This window comes from Microtus oregoni, unplaced genomic scaffold (genome assembly GCF_018167655.1).
Source record: "Microtus oregoni isolate MIOR12 unplaced genomic scaffold, Mior012 000012F_ref0000307, whole genome shotgun sequence".
Lineage (NCBI taxonomy): Eukaryota > Metazoa > Chordata > Mammalia > Rodentia > Cricetidae > Microtus > Microtus oregoni.
This window is the reverse complement of record NW_024543071.1, coordinates 36,776,505-36,790,631: the sequence shown is the minus strand read 5'-3', so window position 1 is coordinate 36,790,631 and position 14,127 is coordinate 36,776,505. Positions and strand designations below refer to the sequence as shown.

Genomic DNA, 14,127 nt, shown 5'->3' with positions numbered 1-14,127 from the left:
AACAAGATGGAGCAATTGTTTGGTATGCTACGGATAGAGAAGAGATTGGGGTCTGAAACTTGTTCGGTTATCTGAACCGCTCTTCTCTTTCCACTCCCCCGTGATGCTCTGCTGTGTCCCACGATACCAAGGCCTGTGCTACGGGCTGGCTTAGCAGTGATGGGGCAGAGGAGGAGCTCTCCTTTCCCCTCCTTTTCTCCCTCTCCTCTTTCCTCACTGTCTCTCATCTATTCTCTCTCTCTCTCTCTCTCTCTCTCTCTCTCTCTCCTGTCTCTCTCTCTCTCTCTCTCTCTCTCTCTCTCTCTCTCTCTCTCTCTCTCTCTCTCTCTCCAGCAGTTTTAGTGACGCGTGAACAAGAGGGTGGGCTTTGCAAAGACCTGGCCCAGGCCCATCCTCCCTGCCCCTACTTCCCCATGCACGTGCGCAATTTGTATCTAGTTAAGCTGGAACTAGAGGCTGAGGAGCTGACAGAACAGCAACAGCTGCAGGGGATACCAGTGGGTAGGTAGGACAGTAGATGTCCCAACAGGGTCCCTGGGAGCCTGCAAGGACAGCAAATCCCCTGGCCCAACCCCCACACCTGCTGAAGTAGGAAGTCAGTGCCAGGAATCAGGTATCTGTGTTTTGGAGCAATGGAGGCTTCTGCAGCTGGAATGGTCAACAGAGGCCTTCCTAGGAAGGGGACAGCTGAATAAAGAGCTTAAGGATAAGAAGGAGTCAAACATACAGACTCTTGGAGAAGAAAGTCCCCAGGGGAAGGAATTACGCACGTGAGGGTCCTGAGCGCAGGCTGAACTTGCTAAGCCTCCAAGCAAGTCAGTGTGGCTATGGGGGCAGAACGACTGAGAATGCGGTGGGATGTGAAGTGGGCCGCGGGGAGGAGCCTGGCTTCTGGTCTGTTTATAATGAAAGCCATCAGAAAGTCTGAGTATATACTTACCGTGGTTTGCTTGTCCCTCGTCTCCTTTTTTTTAAGAAATGAGGTATAATTTACTGGTAATGAAAGGAACCCCCGCTTAGGGTCCAGCTTGATGAGTCTTTGCTTACACCACCAACTGCGTATTCATCAACCACATCAAGGGTTAGGTCCTTAAAGAGTTTACTGTGTGTTGCTCAGAAACTGGGCGGTAGGCTGGTGGCCATAATGACAACAGTTATGTCCTGAGAAGACGGTAGCAGCCATGTGCCTGTAATGGGACGTAGAATTCAGTGGCAATCACGGAGATGATGATGAGTCATTAATGGGGTTGTACTTCGGGCAACGATTTGGGGACACAAGAGAGGAATGGAGGTGTCCTGTAGGAGTGGTCCATGTCACTCAGTCCTGAAGGCTGGATACGGGTATCTATGTAATGTTATAGCAAAAGCCTGCAGTGGCTCAACATTGCCAGACCATCCCAAGAATTAGACCTGTTGTTTACATCTGTGCACATCTGGATTGCCTACGTTGAGTTCAGTTATGCATCCCTAGCATACAGGCCTTCAACGAGACACAGGTCTCCCTAGCCCCTTCCATCAGCTGATAGACCGAGCGCTTCCCAGCGGAGCTGAAAGGATACAAGAAAGCAGGCCTAACCCTCTCTCTGCTTTCTAGATCCTGATGTCAGAGCCTGGCAAGCTGCTGCAGAAGGTGAGGGTGTGGCTGCAGGAATACTGGAACGTCACCGACCTCATCGCTATCCTTCTCTTCTCGGTGGGAATGATCCTCCGTCTTCAAGACCAGCCCTTCAGGAGCGACGGGAGGGTCATCTACTGTGTGAACATCATTTATTGGTACATCCGTTTGCTGGACATCTTCGGCGTGAACAAGTATCTGGGCCCATATGTAATGATGATTGGGAAAATGGTAAGCAAGGGCATTTGGGGCCGTTGTCACTTTTCCCCGGAGGAGGATCCCTGATAATACAAAGAGAGATGTGATTCGTTTGGATTTGCCACTGAGGTCTGCATGAGATGGCCCCAGGGGTGCTTCAGGGTTTTTAATTTCCTCTAAGTGTTTGCAAAGTTGACTCTATTGCTATATAAAAAGCCGCCTTTTTTTTCTAACTGAAGCATATGGAAAGATCACTTGCTTTATGGCAGGCACTGGCTTAAGAGCCCAGCAAAGCCAAGCAGTGGTGGTGCACACCTTTGATCCCATCACTTAGGAGCAGGAGACAGACAGATCTCTGAGTTTGAGGCCAGCCTGGTCTACAGAGCAGGTTACAGGATGATCAGGGCTACAAATAGAGACCCTAGCTAGGAAAAGAATAGGAAAAATAGTTAAGCAAAGATGCTGTTTTGTGAAGTTGAGACAAAGGGAACGGAAGGGTGAAAAGGTCATGGTGACATCTTATGGAGTCCAGAAGGGTCGCTCACAGGTCAAGACAGATTGACACAGAAGGTTCTCAGTGGGCGGGCATGGAGGATGACTTGGTCTCCACTGAAAACTGCTAACAAATGTTGAAGACTCATAGAAGGTGAGTTTTTGAGGCAACATTTGAAGCTGGGTGTAGTTGTACTCACTCAGAATACCCCAACACTTGGGGAGCTAAGGACGTGAGATCCCAGGCCATCCAGGGTCAGTTACATAGCAAAAGCTTATCTCAAAAAACCTGATGTAAAATAAGATAAACTTTTTTTTAACTCTTTTAAAAAGTGGAGTCTAGTCCACAAAGGGAGGAGCGGGGTTAAGTTGATCTGAGTTAGGTAGGCAGACTCTGAGTACTAGGGAAAACTGTGACTGAACCTGGCTCCTGAGGGAGACACCTGCTCCTCTAAATTCTTTAAAATAAAAGAATCTCAAGTGGTGAGTTAATGTACCTCTATACAAATGTCTGAGAATTTCAACTTCCTGGCTATATTCTAGTTTTCAGAATTTTCCCATAAAGACTGAGCCTGGGGTAGCCAGCATCAGTGTGATCCTGGTGGCAGGCATAGAGTGGAGGTGGGATGCTGGGCTCATGAGCTTCTTCCTCAGACAGTCTAGGGGAATTACCAGAACCTGATGCCCGCATGTATATCTCCGACACGTGGAAAGCTAAGAATATCCACCCTACCTGGAAAAATACCCCCTCATAAGAATCTCTTTGGGATCGTCTCTCTAGTTCCCTCCTATGAGTTGTTGAAACCAGCAAGTGGCATTATAGATGCCCCTTTTTACTGCCAATCAAGTTGACAGGCATCATTGCTAATTCAGTATTTATTAAACATCTGCATATGAATTCTACCGAAATACATCTTAAATAACCAGAAATCTTCCTGTTGATAAAAAAATCCATGCAAAGAAAGGAAAAATTTAAATTCAAAATGAATTTCCTTTACTCCTTGATATTCCATTCGCGGCCTTCTAAGGCAACAAAGAGCAGCAAACGTGTACTTTGCAGAGCTGTGGTCCTTAGGACTGGCAGTGCTCAACAATAGCTGGCTGGCGGTCAGCTGGCTGGTAAATTGCGTCTCCTATTGTTATGCTCAAACTGTCTTTGTAAAGGACAATGAAGGAAGGAAAGTTTATAAACACACAGTGTCTTCTATATAACCAACCCTTTCTTACACAAAGCTTGGAATTATCACACCGACGCTGTTTAGGGTAAATAGCACCAGACACATTCTAGAGAACAGAAACATGGGTTCTGGAGCTTCAATCACACACACTGAACCCAGTTCAGCTTGATATTGTGTGGGGAGAGGGCAGGGTGTATATTATTTGTTTATTCCGCCCTTATGTCTTCATTAAACAAGGGCTTTGAGACTCCGGGAAAAATTCTTATGTCTAAAGGTAGACCCTGGGGAATGGGTTTGAAGGATGGGAGGGACCTGGGTATCCTGCTCCCAACTTACATAGGAAAATGTGCATATGGATTTTCGAGAGAAAACAGGCCTTTTTTGAGATTCTCAAATACATTTCGAAGTGAACTGAGAAAAAGATATCAAACTATAACAGCTTGGAAATCAGACCAATTTTTCTCCACCTTGGCACATTTTTTTTATTTTTTTTAAAGTGTCTCACTATGTAACTCAGCCTGTCCTGGACTTTACCCTCCTCCTGCCTTCACCTCCTCAGTGCTAGGGCTACAGGCATGCACAGCACACCCAGGTGGGACTGCGTAATTCTTTGTTGAAAAGTCTGCATACTGCAGAATGTTTAACACCAGAGAAAAAGAGAGAGGGGGGGAGAGAGAAGAAGGAAGAGTTAGGACAACAAAGACGTCTCCAAACATTACCAAATGTCCCCAAAGCACAGAGCTGCCCTCTGTCATGAACCACTATATTAGGCTCCCATTTTAGCTCTCTTTATTAAAATACAAATGAAATGCCACTACATTTCCCTTTTTTGTCTAAAATAAAAAGATTATTAATTAGGGGATTATTTAATCTGATAGTTTTTTATGATAACCTTATTTTAACAGAATATTCAAAGACCCAAACCAAGTCAATTATTTTTTTAAAAGTCGAGGTGGCATTTAAATATTTGAAATATCTAAAGTTACATTAATGCAGTGAGATTATCTTAATTTCCGTGCCTATCATTTTAATAAGGGCGTAATTATCCCGGTTTTGACTAAAATAAAACCTTACTAAGAAATGAGGAGGAGGGCTGTGATGTCTTTTCTCTACTTTTTAACTTATGAATGACTTCATTTATCAGTCAGGAATAAGTAGGAAATTTGGGGACTTTGAGTTCTTACAGGATGCTTTTAAGATAATTAGTTCAATAATTGAGTCATCGATCCAGAAGGTAGATAAAATCCATCCTTGGAGTTTATCAGTGAGCCAGATGGATGGCAAGCTGGAAGCTGAGGAGTCTTCCCAGATGTGTTATATGCAAAGCCTTTAGAGGCGCCCTCTTTCATACTCCACACCTAGGAAGCCCAGCGCCCAGGGTCTCTGGACACCAAGCACAGGATGGCCAGGTGCTCATTCTGAAATCGTTTTCTGTGTTGGCAATGTCAAGGAAACCAACCAGTGCATCAAATAAATACCCGACAGCACAGAACTCCTTCGTCCCTTCCCGCTGTGAATCCTGTTCATATACAGGTCCAGGTTTACCTGAAATCCTGACTCTGTCCTTGCGTATTTTATTTGTCAAGGAAACTGTAACTGTGGACTAACTCCCTTATGTAACGTGGAATCGAAGCCATGATAGGAGCTGTGCGATACTGTGCCAGACACCATGGGAGATGCCTCTCAGTCCTCAAAACTGTTAAACCCCGTGGAATTGATCTAAGCCCTTCCTATATTAATTAAATAAACAGACTCTGAGAGAAACAGGGACAAGGGTCAAACTCCTGACTCCAGATCCTGGCCTTCCAATAATAGCACATTAGCATTTATGAGAATTACCGCATAGTCACTGAGTCAAAGGTAATCGCGTGATTGTTGTTATTATCCCACTTACAACATTTAAAAACAAGGTTAAGCACCGCATTCCAGGCCACTTAGCCAACTTTCTTTTTTCTTTTTTAATGGTCAGGAAAAAGTTTTCTTTGGTGGATTTTTTTTCTCACATAGCTATTTTTGCTAGCAGTTAGGATCAAAATCCAGGTTGTCTGGCACCTGAGAGCTTGTGCTTCCTCCCCACCGTGGGTATTCTCTGTTGAACACGCTGAAAGACATTTGTAAGACTGGGCAGGATCTTCGCACTGATCTCACTGGATAATTTCACTTTGAAAACAAAAGAAGTCTGCTCCTGATATTTTTTATGACAGTAAAGACAGAAAGCTCAGCATATGAGAAGAATTTTTTCTTTTGCTGTTTTGACCCTGTGAGTAGATATTAGAAACAATAATTAAAAAAAAACTGAGACATTAAGTTGGTGCCGTTTCTGTATTTCCTCTCTGAGTTTCCTTCAGTCCGGCTAGCCCTGCATGCTCATGAGCCCACCTAATCTGCCCCACCCGTCTTTTAACAAGTGTAACCAAATATAACACAAAGACCCATCTGTGCTCCTTCATTGATAAACTTTCTATGAATAAGTGGTCAAAGAATTTTATAAAATAAAAAGAAGAGAGAAGATAAAGCATGGGTTTCCTATGAACATGTTGTTATTCTCCCAGCATAAACCTGCAGGGAGATGGAAAAGAGGGATCTTAGAGAATTTCCTATCTCACTTCAAGGTCTTAAAATTTTGGGCAGATGTATTCTGAAGTTGTCTTGAAAACTGATGAATTGATCTAAAATATATTGAGGCCCCTGTGTCCTAAGGCACCCAGAAAGAACGTAATGTTTAAGTACCATAAAATATTCTCTTTTAAGCTAGAGGTGGAAATAGGTCCATAGCAGAGTGTGTGCTTAGTGTACAATAGGCCCTTGATCCAGTCCTCAGCACAACAGTAACAATAATAAATAAGTAAAACTGTCTGAAACCTTCTTTATCACTGATAATTAGCATTCATCTTTTTCTGGGGGTAGGTAATCCTTATACTGTAATATCCAAGAGGAGGAAGTCTTTGGTGTTAGACAATTTCACACAAAGAGTGAAAACCAATCTTTGTAACTTATGAGTATGAGGGACATACTGACTTATAAAACAGGGTGGAACAGGCCATAAAGACTACTGAGACAGGGGTCCAGTCACTGCTAGGACTAGCTCTCTCTATCTGCTCCTTCGCTGGTGGGGAAACTTAGCCTCCTGCATGCTACATGATTATAAAGAATGAACATTATGAAGAATGAAAGGGAACTTCTCTCTCTACTTCTATTTTAAAGAGATGGTAGAACAGGCTATGTAATCTCAGCACCCTGGAGGCAGAAGCAGGAAGAGCATGACGTTGCAGGCTAACCTCATCTACACAGTGAGTTCTAAGATACTTTGGGCTCATACAGAGACCTGTCTCCAAACAAACAAAAAAGGTTCTGAAGATTGTGATAGTCCTGTCTTGTGTCACATGCCTACCTCACCATGACTTCCATGGAATGCGGGCGCACAGCTAACCTAGCTTGGACAGCACAGCCATCTTTCGGGCAGATGCATTGGAGCTCTCTCTTAAAGAAAGAAGTTGTGGGTTTGGAGCCACTTAGAATCACCACTCTTTGTTCAGTGTTGAAAAGAGAGCAATTGGGCAGGGGAAAATGAGATGCCTAGTCACATAGCATTGAAGCAAGCGAGGGGATGGAGAAGGAAAAGTGGGAAGAGTGAAGGAGGTGGGCTTCAGTCAGGAGAAATTGGCTTCACACCAGGGAGGAAATCCGTCATGTCAACAGGCACTGGTCTCAGTCATGAAGCTACATAGCTTAAAGACCAGTGAAAAGACCCCACCCCCTCCAATAATAAGATACCCTACAGGAGAAACATAGAAACTGGATGATTTGGTGAGAGACAGATCCATGGCAGAGAATCCAGCAATGCGATGGAGCTCCCATTTGCCCTCCTGCCCTGGGTCTATTTGTAACCCTGCATTTTCTTGAGCTTCCCGAGTCATGCTAGCCTCTTCGAACTAAGAGTAGGAATATGCTGCTCTGCACTTGTTCCTGAAATAGCCCAACTATCCCAATTCTAATTTTCCTAAGAAGAAAGAAACCAAAACAAACGACTTGCCTTCCCTAATAACAGTTTTTAAAAAAAAAAAAAAATGGTGCTGGAACCACGTGAAGAACCCAAATTCTGAGGATTAGCCCTTCTGTGTCTAAATGTAAATATATTTCCTAGACGTCCATAAAAATGAAGGGGCTCAATTATGTGTGCACTTGTAAAAAAAAAAAAAAAACTTAGCAACTGACATCAGTATTCAGCATGGAGACATCAGCTTCAATAGTCCAGTTGTCCTCTTAGCTGGGGACTCCTTCAATGTCAGCATTCACAGGCACCCTCAATCACGTGGCTTTTCTCTTATTTCTCCTTCTCCGCCCTTCCAGATGATAGACATGATGTACTTTGTCATCATTATGCTGGTGGTACTGATGAGCTTTGGGGTCGCCAGACAAGCCATCCTCTTTCCCAATGAGGAGCCATCTTGGAAACTGGCCAAGAATATCTTCTACATGCCATATTGGATGATTTATGGGGAAGTGTTTGCAGACCAGATAGACCGTAAGCAAGTTTATGATTCTCATACACCAAAGTCAGGTATTTAACTTTGATTGAGTCACGTCTTTTCCAAGTCCATTCGTCTGTCCTCAATAAATGGCTCAAGATAGAGGGCCGATTCCTAGTTTGCTATCGTGGTGGAAACAATCGCTGGAGGTGAATATAATACCTTAGCAAAATAGCCATCACCTATTTCTTCAGGTATGTCCTTCCTGTAATACAAATGGACATCTAGTAGACCAAAGTTGATACAAAAACTGAACCACTTTAAATGATATAAGTTTGTGTATAACTCAAACTCTTGGGGCAAGGTTTTTTTTTTATATTTCATCACTGGGAATATATTATGTCAAAACTACCCACTCCTACCTTAACCCTCACCTTGCTAGGCTTTAGAAAACAAATTTCTAGGGCTTGACTTTAGAATAAATAAACAATTCTCAATTTCATCATTAGAATTCAAGATTAAGGGCAAACATCTGTATGGTATTTTCCTCATGCTAAAAGCTATTCCCCGGCAGTCTTTCTCATTGTTAAGAGCTATTGAGACACAGATGAAGCCAGAATTCATTACCAAGAAGTATGGAAAATGCCCATAGGTCATAGACCAAGTTGTTGGCTGTAGATGCTGAGGTGGGGGGTATCTATACCCTAAAGTGATCTAGCGTGAACCAAGAGGCAGCAGCCCCCGGACCGTCAGTCTATTAGACACGGAGTCTCTGCAAAAAACAACTCCTTTTGTGTGGAGTTGGGGGCAGCTGTAGTCCTGAGTCTGTTCCAGGGTTTTATTTGGACCAAATGTCAGGGCACACCAGGCATCAGGAAATGACTTGGGGAAGAAAGCGTCAGGGGAGAAGCATGTTTCAGTGTGAAGCTGAATCCCAGCAGCAGCTCCCTCTCACTTTCCCTGAGGAGTTCAACTCTGAAAATAACAACCCTCCAACACTGTTGAATTCACATTTTTTTCAGACATTTATTTTTTGCTGACAGGTCAGCCATGTGAGCCCTGGACTGTGAACACCGATTAGGGTCAGGTAACCACATAGCTTACTAAGAGAGGGAGTAGAGTCTCGTCAGCACCCGCTCTCCCTCCTCATCCCAGGTGGGATGGGGCCTAGGCATACAAGGACCAAAGACGTCTGAGCTTGGAAGTCCTCGGGCCTGTGAAGAGCGTGGGTATCCTGGCAACAGAACACAGTTACACGTCATTTTCCCCTCCACGATAGATTCTGAACAAATATGCTTTCCTTCTCAAAACACGTTATCTGAGGCTCTGAGGCAAGCGCAACTTTTTGGAACACCTAATTGGAACAAATATCTGTTCCATAAGACTTAGCCAACTCACAAAGGAAGAATTTTAGCTCCATCCTCCAGTTAGGGTATCTTTGGCTGACAGAAGAAGGCAGTTTCCCAGGGACAGGGATTTCCTGTAGAGAGCATCCTTTCAAATGGTCCCTCCAGGCCAAACAACACTTTAAAAGCTTGCTATGCTGATACTCCTCAGAGACAAGGTTATCACACACACACACACACACACACACACACACACACGCACGCATACACACGCGGAAATTGCTTTTCCACTTTGTTACATTATTTTGCCTTTTCAAATTGTCCCTTTTTCTCCAAGAACGAGAGGAAGTCCACATGGGCATTTGAACAATGTGGTATGGGAGAAAGGGGGAGAGGAAAAGGAAGGGGAGGTGGGGATGGGTTTTACAAATGGGATTCTGTCTGTCCCTCTACACGTGGCCATTTATTGATGTTGTACTATGAACTCAGCCTAGTGCAACAAACACTGCCATCCGCTGAACACAAGGATTTAGTATCGCTGTTCTAAAAGAAGGGCTGATTATAGTTTAGAACTTGAGATCTCCTCACCACCCCCAAAGACAGAATGGAGGTGTTTTGTGTGAAAAATGGACAAATTCCCTCAGCTCTGGGAATTAGATCTTGTGGCGCTCTATGTGTGTGAGGATAAATCTTGACCCCCCAAATCCCAAAATAGAACCGACCCAGCCTTAGGTGGATGAAACCTTCTTGAGACCCTGCCCTCTTCTGTGATCTTCTGAAGTTGGCCGCAATGGCAGACTGTTCTAAGCTAAATCAGCCAGTTTTCTGTCTAGAGTTGCTAAACAGGATTCGTCCTTTCTCAAATGGATTTAGACAACTGTCCTCAAACCTCAAATAACATTCGACCAAGGTCACCGGACATCACTCTTCTATTAATGACTCAAATGCCTATACTATGGCACAAGGTGGGCCCGGTGGAGATTGGATGCCTGCCGCCACCCTTCAGAACTGCCCAGGAGAACCAGCAACAAACTATTTGAGAAAGGTACAAATCATTCAAATCATCGCCGCTGCCCTTCAGTCTGTGGCCTCCTCTCTGTGCCGTGTGCAGGTTGGCGTGTGAAGCATGTATTCAGGCTGATAGGATTTCATACCCACCCGGACCCACTGCCCTCCCATGGTCTACCAAGCCCCCACTGTAAATGTGCCCCGTGGATGTGCCCCGTGGGTGTGCCCCGTGTGGCCCTTTCCCAGTGCTTCTCATTCCCACGCACCTCAGATAACTCATTCCTAACTTGATGCACGCGCTCCATATCTAGCTCTGGATGTTTTGACTTCTCCGTTGCTGGACCCATTTCATGGGGGGGTGGGGTGGGGTGATCTCTTTCTGAACTGGGACTGATCGGTGTGAATATGCAATGGGACCTTCAGAATAGGTGACTCGTACCAATGTCACACCTCAGAATGGAGGACAGCTAGAATGCCCTCACTTCTGGGAGGCGGTGTTCCCTAAGTGTAGTATTTTGGGTATATATTTCATCTATTTTCCTGTTGTTTTAGACAGAAATTAACCTAAAAAAAATCCAAAGACCATGGGATGAAACCTGTGAGGTTACTTTCCAAATGTGCTTAAAAACCTGAGAAAAAAAAATTGGAATCACATTTTTAAAATTCACAAAATAACAAGTTCATTTGCCTTCTAAGTCATAATGGACTGACACAAATAACAGACCAAGCTTAGTCTAAATTACCCGAGAGGCTAGGGTTTGGCTTCTGGCTTGGGAGCAGGGGCGTACAAGGATGTGGTTAGAAGTAGAAGATGGTGAAAATGAAGAAGAGACAGCAGCCGTTTTCATTGTGGAGGTTGGGCCTCATGCCGATCTGATTTATGTGACCTGAACTTGCTGCTGTTGGCTAGTTAGTTGGTCGGTTGCTATTTGGGTTTTACTTTACTTGGTTGTTGCTGTTGTTGTTGCTGCTGCTGCTGTTGTTCAGATAACCTGTAATTGACATTAAGTACTCATGCTACGTATATTATCTTGCTAAGCCCAGCTAAGGGCTACCATAGTGACTTGGAGTCTTAAATGTACCAACATTGCCTGGAGTCTATAACTCAATGGTAGAGCATTTGCCTGGTCCACAGGATGCTCTGAGTTCAATACCCAGTGCCACAAAATAATTCATTTCATTCCGTTAACTACACCAATACCAAACTACAACATTCTTCTGGGCGGTCTCATTAAAGTGACCCATACTGCATGGCCTGTGAGGGCTAGCCAGGCCCACAGGTGCTTGGGAGGAAAACCCATTTCAAAAGCAGAACAACAACAAAATACATAAATTCCCAGCAGTATCCACACCAAGGCTGCAGTAAAATTAAACTTGAATGGTTTTTCCTGAGCTCAGAGATCTGGCTTGGTGGGCGGGGACCTTGGAAGTGCACCTGTGTTAGCAGAGGTGACAGGGTGTCTCCACACGCTCCAGCCTCTGGCTGCATGGGGGCTGCTTCTTCCTTACAGGGTGTTCTGCTGTGTATTCAGATTCCTCAGGCTGTACCAAGACAGGAGAGAAATGAATCATGCTCTTGAATGCATTAAATGCAGGTCTAAATTTAGGCCTCCTTTCTGCCTCTCTGGGTATTTTTACAAGTTTAGATAGTACTGGGGAAGCAGAATGTCCAGGACTTGCTTTTTACCATGACAACTTAATATTACCTAGGCATTTCCCCCTCTGAATTAAATATCCAATCTTCTTAGTGCGTGGGTCATTTTTTTTTTCTTACTGCCTGGGGCTTTTTCATCTAAAATTAATAGGTAATCTGAAGGAGGAGGGGTTTCTTTGTTTCATTGTTTTAATTGATTGTTTGATTGAATACAACATTTTGCTGTTAAAATAATCCTTGCTCTTTGGTATACAGGTTGTCATTGTGGCTTTGACTCAAACCATGTGTATGGAAAGTACTGTCCTGAATTACTTTCCTGTCTCCAATTAATTGTTCCTGGGTTTGGCTATGAAAGTAGGACAGCTCAAGTGTCTGAAATACACGTTCGATGGTGGACATAAAACACCAGGAGCCAGGAGGATGCGAGCTGTGCGCATCTCAGCTGTTTGCTCCAGGTCTCAGAACTCTGGTCTCAGCTACGGCTTAGTATTTCAGACTGACCTCTAATGGCTTCGGAGCACAGGGTTGCCTACCGGCTAGAGCATAGGGCGCATTACCCGACCAGGAAGCGCACTCTGGGAAGGAAAGCTTGGGCCAGTGCCCACTTTGGGGGAAAAAGAAATTGTTCCATGAGGTTCCGTTTTCACAAACTGCTAAGGAAGTTAGCCAATGCAGGGCTGTCTCTGAGAAAGTTGGGCCACACTATAACGGATACCCACATGACTTGTTTACTACTCCAGACTTGGGCTTATGAGATTTACCGAAGAACAGAGCTATCTCTTCATTAGGCCCCCGCTGTGACCTGTATGCGTTCTGCTATCATGATATCCACGGTAATTTCCTCCCAGGCTGGCCTCTATTTGGAGTCCATTCTTCATTCAAAGGGTGTTTTCTTCTACCATGAGCTGCAAGGCAAAGTCTGGGAAGAAACATGAAAGAGACATTGCCTTCGAGGAACTTACAGTTCAGGAGGGGGCAACCTGCCGTTGCCAGCCTATGGATCGAGGAGACCCTAAGCAAGGAAGTCAGTCAGTCCCACACGGAGTAGGAGCATGGGTGTAATAGATGAGGCCTTGCGGAGAAGAAGAAGAAAGCTGAGCAGAGCCCTGAAATATGAGCAGATGTGTGCTAGGCAGATGGGAGCAGGGGTGTGAAGAGAGAATAGCATTCCAAACTGAGACCCAGAGTGGCAAGCTCCAGGCACAAAAAAAAAAAAAAAAAAAAAAAAAAAAAAAAAAAACGATTTAGCATGGCTCACTATAGAGTGAGAGGTAGGAGACAGGAAGCAGGACAGATGGGTCTGGAAGGAGAAGGAGAAGGAAAAGGAGAGGAAAGGAGAGGGAGATCGTGGGGAGGAAGGGAGATGGGAAGTGAGAAATGAAAGAACATCCCTAATGTGGTAGCGATGGGAAAGGTGGCAGCAGGAGACTGGAGGATGGTACCTTAGGAAGACCTAGGACAAATTCAGATGGTACCAAGGGTGTAGAAGAATTGGGCAGGGAGTCAAAATTGAGGAATGGGAACTTGCCCTGAGATCCCTGACTTAGTCTAAAGTATAAAAACCGTAGAGAAACTTGGGAAGATAAATATGCATGGGGCTGGTGTCCCATTGGGGTTAGATTGAGTTTGTAGATCCTGTACAGAGTCCAGGGAAGCCATGAAGCTCAACAGGATGTGCTGAACTATAAAACGAATTAAATATGAAACGGGGGACTGAGAAGATGGCTCCATGATTAGCATTTGCTGTTCTTTCTGTGGGCCCCAAATTGAGTCCCCAGCACCCACATCGGGCAATTCACAAACTCCTGCAGCTCCAGTCCCAGGGGATATGAAACCCTCTCCTGGCCTCTGCTGGTACCTGCATGCATATTCTACACATACAGACAAGCAGGTGCATACATATACATGTAAATAAAGGTTGATTAATTAATTTAAAAGATCTTCACTTGACGGGCAGATTTTAGGATAAATGTCTTTTTCTGTGAAAGCCAAGATGGATGAGCACAAGTTGAGAGAGAAGAGTGGCTGGGGTAGGGTACCAACAACAGAATCACAAAAATGGCAAAGCTTACCAAGAGAAAAGGGTCAACTTGGTGGATGGTTAGAAGAGTCCCTGGTGACCTCTTTGCTAAGAATTTTAATTTCTGTGCTAGGGTTCCAGCCTCTC

At 44.5% G+C, this 14,127-nt stretch overlaps 1 protein-coding gene across 23 annotated transcripts in view; it reads left to right on the top strand.

Moving 5' to 3' along the window:
- The window catches only part of Trpm3 (transient receptor potential cation channel subfamily M member 3), an 804,706-nt gene that overhangs the window by 735,545 nt on the left and 55,034 nt on the right, over positions 1–14,127 (top strand). For 13 of the 23 annotated variants that reach the window (XM_041661180.1, XM_041661178.1, XM_041661176.1 and 10 more), the window contains 2 exons: positions 1,595–1,846; positions 7,834–8,008. In XM_041661180.1, coding sequence (XP_041517114.1) covers positions 1,595–1,846; positions 7,834–8,008 — 427 coding nt within the window. Of the gene's footprint in view, positions 1–1,594; positions 1,847–7,833; positions 8,045–14,127 lie in introns of all 23 variants that reach the window. The other 10 variants (XM_041661173.1, XM_041661183.1, XM_041661175.1 and 7 more) reach the window with 1 other exon arrangement.